At 37.4% G+C, this 16,298-nt stretch overlaps 2 protein-coding genes across 4 annotated transcripts; one reads left to right on the forward strand and one right to left on the reverse strand.

Annotated features, from left to right (window-relative positions):
- The first annotated feature begins 1,619 nt into the window (after positions 1-1,619).
- LOC118262515 (lipopolysaccharide-induced tumor necrosis factor-alpha factor homolog) lies at positions 1,620-9,148 on the forward strand. 3 transcript variants are annotated; one of them, XM_035573942.2, is made up of 5 exons: positions 1,620-1,847; positions 5,811-5,871; positions 7,629-7,718; positions 8,228-8,352; positions 8,668-9,148. In XM_035573942.2, exons 2-5 carry the CDS (start codon positions 5,818-5,820, stop codon positions 8,762-8,764), a joined length of 366 nt encoding a protein of 121 aa, XP_035429835.1. In that variant the 5' UTR covers positions 1,620-1,847; positions 5,811-5,817; the 3' UTR covers positions 8,765-9,148. The 3 variants fall into 3 exon arrangements, with proteins under 3 accessions (XP_035429835.1, XP_035429834.1, XP_050553128.1); XM_035573941.2 differs by having other exon boundaries at positions 1,626-1,847; positions 8,225-8,352; XM_050697171.1 differs by lacking the exon at positions 1,620-1,847 and adding an exon at positions 1,891-1,913 and having other exon boundaries at positions 8,225-8,352.
- Positions 9,149-9,199: 51 nt separating this feature from the next.
- Positions 9,200-14,898, reverse strand: LOC118262514 (integrator complex subunit 8). Its single transcript, XM_035573940.2, has 9 exons — positions 14,595-14,898; positions 14,238-14,444; positions 13,794-13,891; positions 13,320-13,450; positions 11,491-13,087; positions 11,185-11,347; positions 10,729-11,077; positions 9,800-10,043; positions 9,200-9,530 (listed from the first exon to the last, which is right to left on the reverse strand). Exons 1-9 carry the CDS (start codon positions 14,710-14,712, stop codon positions 9,291-9,293), a joined length of 3,147 nt encoding a protein of 1,048 aa, XP_035429833.2. The 5' UTR covers positions 14,713-14,898; the 3' UTR covers positions 9,200-9,290.
- Positions 14,899-16,298: the final 1,400 nt, after the last annotated feature.

The following is a 16,298-nucleotide window of genomic DNA, read 5'->3' on the forward strand; positions in this document are numbered from 1 at the left end:
CCCTTAAAGTGCTGATAATTGGGTAGTTTACCCTATGTTTAGTCACTATTTTGCTTTTTATTGCTGTGGTGAAAGCATCAATATTTTAGATGAGGAAAACCAAAATACCTAGTGTGAGTAACCATTTGCGTCAAAATAAGTTAACATTTAGCTAAATTAAATATTCATGATATTATTATGTAAGTATTTAATAACCATTTTCCTTAAGCCCACGTACGTAAGCATTTCTCTTTTATTTGGAAAACATAGCCGTTAGGTACCTACGTGGTGGCGGATTGCGCAAGCATTATTTTTAGGCATCGTACTCAAAAAATACTACTTATATGAGTTGGGTTTAGATAAGATGGTTATTACGAAAACTAACTGCATAGCTGCGGACTACCTGACTGGTTTACCGGGGCTCCAGCTCGAAAAGCAGAAGTAGGAACGGAGTGGTTTTTAGTCAGTAAGAGTCTGACACTCCCTTTCACCTCGTCTAAGGCGGCAGAAGTAAGTGAATGATTTTCACCCCTCAAAAAAAGAATATGCATTTATTTTGCGTACGCTCCTCACACAAAATGCCAGCATGAAGAACTCTTGTACTTAACGTATTGTTTCTGCGTTTAGTCCGGTAAGTGTTTTTAAGTTTATGGGGAGGGCTCCACAAAAATGATGGCGCAAAAAAGGTATCTGGTTACATGATCAGCAACATAGTCGTGATATTCTGTGCTTGTGATGCCTCTGTTCGTAACCGTTTACTATCAAGTAGTGACCCGTAAGCTTTGTAGCTACTCTTAGCTGGTATAAAAAAAAACTAACTAATATTGAATCGCAATTTGAATTAGAACAGAACAGTCCTCTTTTGCACGGTACCTTTAGTAATTGCTACTCTTGCTACGTCTTTAATCTGAAATTGTTAACCTACCTCCTATTTACAGCTTTTCATCGTTATTGTACCTACCTTTGGTACCAAAGTAACACGCTCCTTGTCACCTATCCTCTAGAACTAACTAGCTATATCTTTGCTCAATAAAAAACACTTTATCAAAGAAATATAAAGTTGGTACTTTACGCTAAAATTTCATGGCTGAAACAGAGCTAGGTAAGTTTTAGTAAGTCACGTTATTCCACTGTTTACTTGCGTCTAGCACTGGACGCCAGGTTTGGATCGATAGTTGCAGCTAGACAGATAATTCTTATGTTCTTACTTGTGTACCTAGATCATAAAATATATGTGCACCATTGCTTGTCTTATTTGTTTTTTTTATGGAATAGGTGGCAAACTAGCAGCCGAGTCACCTGATGGTAAGCGATCAGCGCCGCCCATGCAATCCCAGAGGAGTCACAGTGCGTTGCCGGCCTTTTAAAAAGGAGTATGCTTAATGCAATAAAATGAGTACCTAACTACTTTCCAAACATAAAATAAATAAATACAATGTGGTAATGAAAACTTAAACTTACCTATAGGTAGGTAAATAGCAAGTAAATAAACCTTTGTGGTTTAGTTATGATAGCTGTGGAAGGTAAGTACGTAAGTACTGAATATTTTGATTATGGAATGAATAAATGAAATGTAGGTATCTGGACACGTGTTCCTTTTGTAGAAGGAAAGATGAGATCATTGGGATATTGAAGGTCGTTCGTTAAAGTTCGTACGGGTTCGGGTCATTTCGCGTTAGACGCTTTTTTATTGTGTTTGCAGGTTTTGTTCAAAAGCATTTTGTAGATCGAGCACCAACCATTTGAAGCGTGTGCGTCGTAGCTGACAGACAGTGCGGTCGCGTCGTGAATACTGTCGGTAATCCGGTTTCAATAAGTGTTGTAAACAAATTTTGAATCAAACCAGTTCCATCTCCAGTTGTGCAAAGGTTAGACGAGTTTACATTATATTTGTTTTTTAATTCAATTTTTATTTCTAAGTAAAAATAAACGAGGTTCGTATCAATGTGATCGTTGTTACATGTGATTAGTTTTATTGTTGTTCTGTGTCATCAAGACGAAGCATTTCATGTTCTTATTGGCAATTTAGCTACTTATATATTTTTTAATTTATTGACAACATGTTTTCTATATCTGATACTTTCGGTTTACTTAAAATCCTTCTATTAGTATGTGACCTTCTTTAATAATTATGTTAATTAATTCAATAGAATATCTACCATCACCTACACGTCTCAAAGCATGTAGGTGATAAGTTATTGAATTAATCCCGTTATGTTTTAATAAACATTAAATATACATAGACGAAAACTTAGTTGGGTACCTACACTATACACTTCATTTGTCTATTTAAAAAAGCTTTTCAGTTTGGTAATAAAATTTCCACTTATTTATTTAAAGCACAATATTTCTGGGTTCATAAGCTTTGCCTAACAACTAGCCTTGTCCTCTAACGTAATATTCTAACCGATTCCGTGCGGAAGTCTTTTTAGCAATCTTTAGTGCCTGGCGTCAAACAAAAATTCTGTGATGCCTCTGAGGCACCAAGCGCCAGAAAGTTTGATGATTCCCCTGGGGAATCATCCGCCATGAATTGTCACTTTTAGCTTGTTTTCGTGTTTCTACTTGCTAAAATAATCATTTGACATTGTGTATCTAACGTAGGCAGTCAGTAAATTCGTTCAGTGCGTTTAAAAGTGACGATCTGTGTGTTTTTATGGAAATGGAAGGTAAGTGACTAATTTATATTAGGGGTCGTAAACCTTTTTGCATTATTTCATGGATTTATTTATTCAAGTGTTGTAAAGAATTTATACACGTACCACTTGAGTATGAAAAACACAGCACAGTAAAAAAGCACAGTTAGTATGAAAAACTAGCGGGACAAAATTATTTTGTACCAATACCAGAGCAAAGCAGCGTGTCTTGATTCTTTGGCGTTAGAAGGATCTTTTAAGACATGTCCTAAATTGACTTTTGTCCGTCTAGTTTATCAAAATATTATACTGTGCGCCGGCGCAAACAATTATGAACGGCGTAGTTTTAAACAATAATCAACCGTATACGCAAGGAAATACGGTACTTCGTAGGCGAAGGGCCGGCGAACAGCGCACTCTTTGTACGTTTTTAGGCAACAATGAACCTTATGACAAAAGCATTTGATTTTTGAGAAACATTCCAGGAAGTGGGCTGTTAGAATTATAATCAATAATAAAATGTGTCGGCAACTTGGTTTACAACCCCTGATGTCAGCTAATTTGCGAAATTACTTAAAACGAACACTGTGGGCATGATAAGGGTGACAAATAAAGACACTTTTATTTAGGGGGCTCTTTTGACGAATGTCGTTTAAGCCGAGTTTTGTATAATTTAGTTTTGTATCCTCTCGGGCACCATACGCCATACGCAATAGATTTACATGGTGCCTGTGCGGCATCATCCGCACGGAAACGGTTAATTAATAAATGGGACGAAATTTTTAGTATTGGTATAAATTTGATAGGTATATCAGGCCGGTCAATTTTTAATTTACTTGGGAGTGGTGAAACTGAACTTTAATATTGTCGGATTCAAAGTCTAATTAAACAAAACATATCAATTATATATCTATATTTGTACTTATACTTATTTTTTTATTATGTTTTCATTATCGTCTCATCATAATTTACAATTAGGTTATTTACAGACCAAAATAGTAAGCTTTCATTAAACAAACAAAAAAGGCATCTATTTTTACTTTATTGATATAGGTACATATGTAATTGGAGCAATCATAGTGTGGCCACTTCACTTAATCAGGTTAATACACTTAAGATGCAACTTAAGATCTGATTGGATACAAAGCCAATATATGTAGGGTAGCTTATTACTATACAGTATACATAGGAAGACACCTAACATACAAATAAACAGTTTTGCAAACACAACTGTTTATTTTTATTCAAAGAAATAGAAAGCCATATAATACACCTAATAATATTCACACGAGTTAGTATATTTATGAACCGATGCACTTTGCACATGCACTGGTCTAGCTAGTCCTTATCTACTAAAGTGTTATAATAAATAGATGTTTCAGATTTTTATGTACTTATTAACTACTTAATCCTGCCTCAATTTTTTTATATCGTAATATTTTTATCATACTTACTCACCTTTCCAATCTCCCCTGGTCTTCTACAAATTATTCCAGACCATAATTAAATTATCGGTCTAGCCATTTTCGAGTTTAGCGAGACTAACGAACAGCAATTGATAGTAAAAAGTCTTTGACACTGTGAATAGAAAACTGTTGAAGGCAAATCCCGCATGGCGTTCAACATGTTTAGGAATTTATGTTTTTCATTTTACTTGGTTAAAACTACTTAAAACTTGTAACTTAAGTTCCTATATAGTTTTTCCGTCACTTATCCCCTATTTTTCTTTTCGGTGTTAGAAATTATTGAGCAGACCTAGAGATTTGCGCTCAGCAACAGGTTTAAATAGTAATTTTATTTATTTATTTATAAAATCTTCCTACACTCTCATGACAGGATTTTCCCAATTCGACAGTGAGGCTTAACCTAGTGTACATAATAAACTTAAGGAACTAAAAATAAATTATACAAAAAAAAATAAGGAGAAAAAGAAACAGAACACAATCAAAATGAAGAAACCCTTACTAACTGTATAGACATATAGTATTATATATAGGCGCTATGAAAACACTCATGTTATAAATATAACTATAACTAGGTAGGTCACTACAATCATAAGCTGGGTCGGTCTCATTCAGTTTTATAGTTCCATTTCTATTGAAATGAATACCTACAATAAATATACTTGGTATGTCTCTAAGTAGGCGCGGTGTCTAGTATGCTGATGTAAGTAATGGAAAAATGTGTAACAAGTGCTGATAATTTTGAAATTTTGATTACTATATAGTAGGTATATATGTATAACTATTTGTTATACATTACTACATCTAGTTACGAGTATTGTAAGCCACTTTCTTGGCTTATAATTTTAAATTCCACTAGGTACCTAAAGAAGATAGATATTATGAAATTTTATTTCCACGAGTTATGTGTAAATTGATATTCGATTATGCGTTTGTTTAGTTTGCATTGTATGGATTGCGCGAATGTAATATGAGATTATCTACCTATCTGTAGACTGTAGGTACTTCAGTTATTGGTAACATAACGTCAATGACTATACTTATAAGTAAGTACATACCTAGGTTTAACAATCTAGGTACTCACATATATAATTATTTACCTGCGTCTGGTCAATTGTAACAAAGGTAAGGCTACATACATGTTCATATAGATAATATGTTACAAATATAGCCTGCACTATAAATAAGAGCGGTTGCTGTTTATGACCAATTCCTAAGTTATATCGAGTTAAAATAAATTAAAGTTTGTAATCAACGGTTTGAGATTATAATAGCAGCCTCATAGTATACTATTATTATTCTTTGAATAATTCGTCTATATAAATGCATTTCTATAATATAAAGATAAATTTGATGCTTATAAATAATATTATCCTTTATGAAAGTGTATTAGTTATTCATTTTTTACGATGACCTTCCAGGATGTTCGTAACAAGTTATAGCGCTAGCTAGATACATTCATAGATATATTGTGCCGACATTAAATAAATAGGTATTTATTTTTAGCACATTCTTTGAACATGTTATAGGTGCCTTAACTATCGCTTATTCATTAACTTATTCTTATTTACATAGGGCTTGTTACACAATGTCTGGATAGCCGCTATGTATCAGATAATTTTGAATTAAGACCGCAATTTGTATGCACTATCTGTCACACCAGTTTATCGGGCACTTATACGAAGGTGGTGAATCAGGCGTTAAATCTTATAAAATATTGTATTTTTTACAGACCTATCATGCAGAACGACGGACTACCGCTGTATTCTTCAGATTATAACACCCAAGTGCAGGTAAAGTATCTAGAAGTAGTTTTTTGATGATAGGGTAAAATACTAGGAAATACGGGATTTCTAGGATAATATATAGGTCCCTTAAATAGACTACTTCGTTAGCCCCAAAGCTGTGAAAAGTGCTACGCTTGCTACGGACCATGGTCGGTTATACATATATCTACTTATGTATATTACAGTCATACTACGCCTTTACCAGTGACAAGTAACTAGGATAATTCGTACAAATATTTTTTTTTATCCAGTCCAAATCTAATTACCTACAGATAGCTTTTTCTCGAAAACCAAAGCAATGAGACACAACCAAAAAGTATTTTCAGGTTTTATTCATTTTTGAAATATTACTTAACCAAGTTACAATAATAAGGAAAATAACAACTAAAAAGGTTACAACTATACATATTGTATTATGTCATCATTAACCGATGTTACCTGTGTTGCTAAAAATATAGTATTTTAGGTATTTTCCTGTGTCATTAGTGCGTTTACAAACACAACTTCAAATACACATGACACTTAGTGTCAGCCGGAATAACAATTTGTGGATCACAAGAGTTGTTCTGGGCGGGAATCTAACCCGTGACACGTTGCGCAGCATCCGGATACCGATATCACTACACTAACCTTGTAATCACGCAATGAAATTAAATAAAATCAATTAATTTCTTTTCATTATCACTAGTCAATACATGGTAGGTACCTATCTACTTTACATACATATAGCGTTCATTTAGATGTGTAGGGTAGGTGATACCTTCCTAGATAGGTTTCACTTTATATCTAGACAATCTTAGTTCACAATGTTTAAGAATATTAATTATTATGTTATCGGCTTACTCTCGATGTTTTGACGAGGAACTCGACTAGTTTCAAGCCATGCTAGAGGCTCATATTCATGAGCAGCATCCCGCGACACACGACGCGGCGATTGTCGCGCTACTACTTGCGTATTGTAAAGAGAAAAGAACAATTACGTGAGTAAGCCGATAACATAATAATTAATTTAATATGTCTCACGAAAGTTACAATAAATTCAAGAATATTGTTTCCCACACGTCCAAATCGTTTACGTTAACGTTTTATTTTTTATGGCATTGGGCGAGCAGACGGATCATTAATTGATGGTAAGCAAGCGCCGTCGCCCAGCTGGCTCCAGTGATGTCATTCTTCACGTATTTACACATTAATCTGTTGTTTTACTCAATAAGTACCTATTCGTAATTATTGTTCAGAGTAATAAAAATAATTATCTATATAATACTGATTCAGTCATTGAGTAATTATCTTAAGAAAGCACGTTGCGTTATTCAGTACCTATAAGGTCATTAATTGCTCATTAAGATATCCCATAGTATTGGTTCCATCAAGATTATTGGTTACGACGGTAGATACTGCATATTATTGTAGCAAGTAAAAGTTTGTAAAAACATAGCATGGCACGGTTAGGTCACTAATAAATATCCATTTACTTAATAGGGATGATGACGGGGTATTAAAAATTAAAAATCTATTTAGTCCGTCATTTAGGTAATTAAAAAATATTAGACTCGTATTTATTTGTTATCGCGCGGCTATTGTCGTGCTGCTACATGCTCATGTATATGAGCCTCTAGCATGGCTTGAAACTAATAGAGTGCCTCGTCAAACAGTTACGTGAGTAAGCCAATGGCACAGTAATTAATATTTAGGGACTTGGATATTTATCTAACAGATAGTAGACGTCTGATTGTTTCTAACATACGTATGTATTGTTCCAGATTAAAAAGTTCAACCAGAAAAGCGAGCCCATGTCGGTAGCAGTGCAGCCGGCTGTGGAGCCGATGCCCCCAATGCCACATGTGCCCGCGGTATTTATATACACACTTGATATTTATTTACTTTGCTACACGAGTAGTGCATGTGTTGTGAATATAGGTACCTAAATTGCACTAAATCAATGTATGAATTACTCCAATAATAACTCGTAATGTGTTGCACTTCATGGTAAGTTGGGTTACTGAACTTACTGATGATGGATAGGTATTAACTGAATTGTGAACACCCGTTTTGGCACAATTAAAAATAATTTAATACTTAGGTGGTGGTAATACATGCAGGAATCGTGTGGTGAATAGAGTACAATTATCCAATATCTATTCACTCCTCTTGTCTCCGGCTTGAAGCAGAAGTAGGAACGGGGTGATTTTTAGTCAGTAAAAGTATGACACACCCTCTCACCTCACCCAAGGTGAGAGAAGTCATTAAATGATTTTTTCCCTCTTGTCTCTACTCACCTACGTTTTACTTAATGTGTTGTGTCTGCTTACAAAGCCTTAATCGTTGTGATAGTAGCTTTATGGTGCAATTGTTTCAGAAGCCTCTGCTGGGGCCCGTGAACACGGTGACGACGTGTCAGTTCTGCCACGCCTCCATCAAGACTGCCGTCAAATACACCACTACTGCGCGCACGCACATGGCTGCGGCTCTCTGTGGCATCATGTGGTATGTTGAACTTTATTTTAACGTTGATAAGGGTTATATCGTGAAGCAACCGTCCATTAAGGCACGAGCTTAAAATTTCAGTAACCTAATTCTCATATCGCCTGTCGAATGTGGAGATTATAGGGCCCTACCTAAATAGGGGGATGCTTTTAAACAGTGGACTTGTTTCAGCTGATTCGTATAGGTTGGTTTTTTTTTTTTAAACTCAATTTTGTAATGTTTGAAAGAGACTGATAAAGTGCTGAAAGCTTTTCCTATGAAAAATAATTCTGTTACATAAAATTTTTAGAACATATGTTTATTTATTTATTTCAGTTGTTTGTGCTGCGTCCCGTACAGTTCTGATTCAGCAAAGAACACCGACCACTACTGTCCCAACTGCGAGCGATACCTCGGCACGTACGTCAAGTAAATACAACAACTGCGAGATACATTCTACATATATTTATATTTTTTCATTGTTACAATTAAGAGAGATACAGATGCCTCAAATATATTGTTAAAAATATCTTTATTTTAGTAATAGAATGATAAGACAGAGTAAACCAATGTTAAGTCGAGCAGGAACTCAAAGTTGAAAGCTTGAGTTATCCAATAAATCTTTTATTTATTAAGTAAGTGAAACATATTCGTCATTGGTTCTCACATGTTTAATGAATTGGTATTGTGCCATATTAAAAATAAGTATAGCAAGTTAGCTGTTCAACAGCCAATTCGTTATTCTTATTTGAGGTAAAACCTACACGTACTTATTCTGTTTTTGTATTTTTTTTAAATTAAATATTTAATGTGAATACATGGGCGTTTAATTGTGTTTAAAGGTGATAATTGTAATGAAACAACAAGGTGTTGAATGATGTATGTATGTATATTACACTTACAATAGCTATAACAGATTAGTTTACTCAGAGAAAGGGTGTACATCGTACAGTATCGGTTCACGCGACGTATTGGTTGGTGAGCGCGCGCAGTAGGCGGGCGCGGCGGATGGCGGCGGCCTCGCGCTGGATGTCCTCGCTGTTGTTGGCGTTGAGCTCGAGCGCGCCCGCGGCCCGCACGGCGCGCGCGCGCCGCCCGCCCTCGCCGCGCCGCGCGTGCAGCGCCACCGCCACCTCCAGCAGCGTGCCGTCCCACATGCACCCGTAGTACCCGTCCATGGCGTCCGCCGCGTTGCCCGTCTGGTCATATAAACATAATAAGTATGATTGTATCACTTCAAGGTGGATTTCCTTTTCTCAAACATGCTCTCTACAGGGAGTTACTATAATGGCCATTTCAGTAACATTATGTGTGTTGGTGAACATCGCTTAATATTTGTCATAAGCTCAACACAAAAATATTAATAGTAGCCAAATCTACAAACAGATATTGAAAATTACTGCAAATAGTACCTGAATGGGACATTAAAAAACTAAGGCACGTTCACATGGTAGAAGCCGATATTTACCTTTTCCGCCATACACTTGAAGGCGGTGGTGTAGTCGGGGTCGTCGGGCAGTTGGCAGAGCGCGGCGGCCTGCGTGGGCGCGTTGAGTGCCTGGCAGCAGCGCGCGGCGCGGCGCGCGATGCTGGGCTCGTCGGGCGCGCGCTTCGCGAAGTGCCACGACCCGGCCGCCGCGCCACACAGGTACCTACGAAGCGCCGCGCCCCATCTACCCTCCGCCATCTCCACGTCTCCGTATAGACGGAGCCTAGTGCAGAGAAAAATATGTTAATTATTTAACGCAAGCGGTTCACCCCTATTCCCTAAATAACAACTACCCAATGTGCTATTCCAGACTGTAATCTATTTCCGCACTAAAATTTCATCCAAACCCGTCCAGTAAGTTTTTCGTCAAAAAGTAACAAACATGCATCACCACAAACTGTCTCATTCATAATATTAGTAGAAAAGTAGGAAAACAATCCGACTACTAAGTGAATCTGAATATAGAAAGCTGATATTTTGACGAAATAACGGTATTATAAGACGTTTAAAGAATGAATATAATGTTTAATGATTTGGTATTGTAAGTCAAATTCAGACTAATAGCGCTCGTTTCGAATTAATTTTACTGATAACGGTGTTTTTTTGCATTCCGCGAAGTGTTCCTGTGAACGACCTGATCCGGTTGACTAAAGCGGAGACATTGCCGTTATTTCGACTTACTGAGAGTTCATTTAGATTCTGAGTTATACAATACGCCTCCATAGTTTAGATGATGATTTATCGGTTGAATAAGTACTTTTATTACTAGGTATTATTAGGCGACAAACAATCGTTCGACCGTAAAATGTCAAGTTTGATTGTCTAACATTGTTATTTATCATTGTACGTACCACGTACTTTTATCGAACCAAATTACAAATACTTGCTACAAAAAAAAAAAGACTTACCATGCTGTATTGTACGGATATAACTTCAAACTCCTTTCGAGTAAGTCGGTGAGAGATTCCAAAACGAACTTGGCATTGTAGTTATTGGCGTTCAAGATGTTGTTGGGCCAGAGGTTGGTGTAGTCTACCACTAGCTCTAGGGAGGGATCGTCTATGAGGAGGTTGTGTATCCTGGCGAGGAGGGAGAGCATCACGCTGACTGCGAGAGGTTCTCGGAGGGTGGAGAGGAACCCGTTGAATGAGTTCCTTGCTTCCGCAGTGGCGCCCGGCGCGTCACGAGGGTGAGTCGGCGCGCCGCTCGCGTTCCTCTTCACAGGCCCCGTCGAACCCGTCGCGTATACACCCAGTACTGGAAATGAAGGAAATGAAATTAACTCAGTTAATGAATCATAACTTTGCTCTCTGTGATATTCTTGCTCAGTTTTCTCCGTACGAATTTAATCTTTGACCACTTACCAAAATCCCATAAGGGTCTAGGGAACTTCCTCGTCGCTTTGCCCCGTTGTAGCTCGAAGCAGGCTGCGCAGAGTGCGGCCGCTACTTCCCCCGGTCCAGTAGTGATGCCCATTCCTTCCCACTCACACGCGTTTATCAAGCATATCCAGCATGCTTCGATTACCTGACACAAAAATACAAAATAGTTAGAAAATTACACGTATCATCACGTGATTGTTCAGCAAAACAGTGGATAAAGGTGAATAGAACATAATTTAAGTATTATAAAACAAGTAATCAATTAAAGGTATATATTATGTAGCTCACCTGCGGTCTAGGAACGACCCCGTCCCCAGAATTGACGGCCGCGATACAAGCCTTGCACTTGTTGGCCAGCGCGGCCAGGTTGATGCGGTGGTGCGGCCACTCGCTGAGCACGACGTGGATCTGCAGCAGCAGCACCTCCCAGGCGAGGTGGCGACACAGGCGGTACAGCGTGGCGTCCGTGGCGGCGCCCGCCTGGCTGCGCGCCTCGCCCTCCAGCACGGACAGCAGCGACAGCGCGGCGCGCCCGCAGCCCGCCTCGGCCCGCGCGCGCGCCGCGCCCGACACCACGTACCCGAAGTCCTGCAGGAACCCGCGCGGCAACGATATCAGGGCGTTGCACAGCTCTCCCGCCGGCTTCCACGACGGACTGATCTTCCACAGGGGCGTGGCCGGCGCCATCATGGCTAACTTCACCAAACACATTCGCACGTCGTCTGCTGTCGAAGCCTCGATGAGACGCTTTTTCAACCTGCCCATTTCTAACTCTGGCACAGTCTTACACTCGAAATCTGGCATTTCCCAATCATCAGTTAGCAATTCTTTAGGAATGTCCATATTTTCATCATCAATGTTGACGGGGTCATTCAGAATAGTATTCAACTGTTCATCGGATATTAACTTCTTCCTTATTGTTTCTGCTGAGTCACCAATATGTTTCTTTAGGTATTCATCAATTCTATCAATCGGTAGTCTGCTCTGTGATATTGCTAGATGTAAGTAAAAAGTCCTTAAGTTTTCCCAGTCAGCTTCTGATAAGTCAGACATTAAAACAGGAGCGAGGGCCCAGAACAGAAGGTCGAAGAACTTGATGCCGACTGTTTTGAACTTGTTTAGGAAGTCTTGGTGCGTTGACGGCAAGCCACCTTCTAAGGCGTATCTGACTGCATTTAGCGCGGAGACTCTGTTTAGGAGATCCCTCGCTACAGTGAAAGCCCCGCTGGAGGCTGACCCTTGAATATCTAGTTCGGCAACCTGTCTGTGTATCATTGGGATTTCCCGCGTTAAGTTATCAGCTTGCAAAACGGCGATAATTCCCGTGTAGTGATTCGCTATGGAATCTTGTAGTTTTTGTAATAACGAGGGCTCCTCATTCAATACCTCATAACCTAAATTTAGTGCTCGGATATATCCTAAAATATCATCCTTGGCCATACTTGCGTAATAAAATTCTCCCCAGGGCATTTCTTTGTGGGGCCCATAGCCATAGATTGAAATTTCTCTTTCTAGAAGATTCGAGTTTTCTCTACAGCCGAGTATGTGCTTCTTGGCCAAATTATGTTGGCCATAGAAGAAATAATTGTAGCAAAGGTCAAAATGGATTTGCATGGCTAGTTCATGCTGGCTGATTTGAATATTACCAGCGTTCCAATCATGGTTCATGTCACATGAGTCTTCAGTTAAGTGGATAAATGTTTCCATCACAGGAACTTTGATCTTTTTGGATTCTTTCCGGCCTGTACTTGAAGTAGGCTCATAGAACGACAATATTTCATCTAAAAACATAATACTTTGCATACGCGAAGCTTCGCACATTCGTAAAATTTTCTCGAAGTTTTGATTAAGTGGAGTGTAGGCGCTGTCGAGCTGCATGCCAGGACTGTAAGCAAACAAAATGCATAATTTGTAAGATAATATAAAACCTACCTATTTATTGCTAAGACGTAACTAAGTAGTAGAAAAGCCTGGAGCTGTGGACTATATAGTGGGATTACTGGGTATCAGAAAGCCGGAGTAAGAATGGGGTGGTTTTTAGTCAGTAAGGGTCTGGCGGGAGAACTCATTATTATTTAGAATAGTTCTATAGTTAGCAAGTAACATAAAGTACTTACATGTGGATGTAAGACATTTTGTTGGACTTGGCATAGAGTGCAGCCTTCACCGGGAAGCGGACCACCCATCTGTGGTACAATGCTAGAGCAAACTGCACCTGAGGCTGCTGCAGCAACTCAGATGGTATCTCCTGGAAAGATAGCAAGCATGGATTTATAATAAAACATATTTCATTTAGTTTCAAATCAATAAAATTCACTATTTTTATACAAAGCCTAGTAGGTTCGAATTAGGTTAATTAGCATTTAATAAACCACACATTGCATAGAACAAATATAACTAAAAAATTTCTGTACTACTGTACTTATTTATTTAGGCTATTGCACAAAATATTGTACAAGATGGACTTAATGGTATAGGCATTCTCTCCCAGTTGAAAGTCCATGCAGCAAGAAGTCATCAACGGTAGATGTAAAAATCAAGCCAAACATTAAAAGTTCCGCTTGTATAGGCTTTAGGTCCATTTAGATTACCTGTGGCGGCACAGCAAAGGCAGAATCAGTTGACATGTACACCAGATCCTGCATCAGCTGTTGTTGAATCTGCGGGGGCAACTTGCTCTCAAATACATCTGAAATACAAATAGACATATTTAACTCCATTGCATTATTATACTGTTATTAACCTATCGAGTGTCTTAGAGAGTATATTTGTCAAGGTCAAACATGCAACAGGTTAAGCATCGAGAATGTTTTATTGTTATTTATTATATTTAATATTTCCTTAAAATCTATGAAATAAAAAGTAGGTGTGTAAAAGGTACAATACAACTATGTTAACAACAGCAAAACATGACTTTGCTAACCACAGCTTTGTTAATTGCAAAACTAGTGAAGTAAAATAAACCGTTCAAAGTCGCAATCAAAAATAGTCCTAATTACATAGAACATAATGTTTACAATACAATAAGTAATCACCTAAATTCCAATGTAATGTTGAAGCAACTTTTAACGCCAGGATCTTGAGGGCAAGTTGCTTCCGTGTGAACTGGGCCGGTGCTGGGTTTGGGGCTGATGGTGGGGTCGGCGGAGCATCCACGTCCACCACACGCTCACTGGTGGACTTGTTCCCATTCTTAGTGTCCACAGATAAAAACTCTTCTATTAACTCACAGGCCGAAGGTTCTGTAAATTATATTTGTGGCACATTTTAGATATTATTCGTATATTTAGTTTATATGGTTGGAAAGGATAGAACTGTTGTATTAACAAGTATTTATAGGTTCTTATACATATTGAAGTTATAGATTTGGATATTAGATAACTTTTATTTACCTGGATTCGGTTTGCTAAGATGATTCTTTAGTAAATTCGGGTCCAAAAGAAACTCGAACCATAGTATAGTATCAGGAGAAATAGGCACAGTGCCTGGTCGTAACAAATCCACATCCATTGTTTATTTTTTACAATTTTATCATTTTCTGAATACACACAATATTGTTACCACTACAGGTTTTGAGAATATTATATTTGGCTTTAGTTATACACTTTTTTGTTACTTATTAACTATTTATTGAAGAAATATACGAATTGAAAGAAGTAACTGACTACCGCATCACAATCACAAAAATACTGAATGACATTCCGAACGATAAATGACATGCATACTTTTGACAGTTAAATGTCATTGTCAATTCCAGCCACGTTCTTTATTTGGATAAAGGTCTTTTGACTTTTATTTTTAAATAATTAAAAATAAATAAGGAAATATTAAAATCAGAATTAAACAACAAGAGTAAGTTTAAATATATAAAAGTGTATCTATATTACTCTATGTATTATGTTGCTACGGGAAAACGATTGGCGCGAATATTTGAATAAGATATCAGTATCCCTTTTCAAACGCACATACATTAATTTAACAAAATGCTGTAAATACTCACGCATACCCCAAATATTGAGTGTTGTTATTTTTTTAATACTTTAGTTTATAATAATATATTAATACTATAGTAAATCTGACGTTTAGCGTAACATAACTAAAACTGATGCAGACTAATACAGAAATTCATTTTTCGCTCTAATCTTGTATGCAATAATTTAAAATATAATATGTTTGCCGTTGTACAACAAATAATGCTCGAAGGCGTATTCGCTGTACAGTACAGGACTCAAGTTTCCGTTTCTTAAATATGTCGAAATATCCATTAGTGTATTGATTGAAAGTACCTACTTTGTACTTGCTACTTACCTATGCTTTTGTTCTGACTTATATGTTTTATAGGAATTACGTAGGCACCTGTGTTATCTATTCGATAAGCAATATCGACGTTTCATTGATAGGTACAAATACTGTGTAGTTTAAGAAGTTGCTCTATGTAGTAGCGGACTGAGTAAATATATTAATATTGCAAATAAATAAGGATCTAAGTACATTTGATTAACAAACGTTTATCAATAATCTTAGTTAGATCGCCTTTTGATTAGTGCTTGGAAATAATTGTGCGTGGAGGACTTATCAGTGACACTTGAGCGTTATCACCCACGTCGTATTTTCTAAACAAGTGAGTTTTTCTATTATAATCAATTGATTTTACTTTTTATTTACTATGAAACAAATGTATCTCCGTAATTGATAAATTATGTCTTTTATCACAACAATCGAATGAAAATGTGTTGCAAACCACGGTATCAATTTTCATTATTTATGCACGTTTCTCTTCGGATTGCACAATTTCATTGCGTTTTGTAGATAGGCTTCGATTACCAAAATGTTTTTTTCTTGGAAATGCACCTTGAAAATTAAATACTTTTTTGTTACCTATACACCAAATTATATTATAACTTTGCAGCCTTTGCATCTACTTAGGTGCCTAAGTAGGTACCTGTTGAATGTGTTATAGGGAAAACATAAAATCCTGGTCTAAAATCGGTTTTTGTCAGGTAGGTATCCACTAAATGGGGGAATATTATAATTGTGTATATGAATCATGAAGAGATAGACTATTTAAGTAGGGCTCAAAAGTCATATAGTTTTCC

Source organism: Spodoptera frugiperda, chromosome 12 (assembly GCF_023101765.2).
Source record: "Spodoptera frugiperda isolate SF20-4 chromosome 12, AGI-APGP_CSIRO_Sfru_2.0, whole genome shotgun sequence".
Taxonomy (NCBI): domain Eukaryota; kingdom Metazoa; phylum Arthropoda; class Insecta; order Lepidoptera; family Noctuidae; genus Spodoptera; species Spodoptera frugiperda.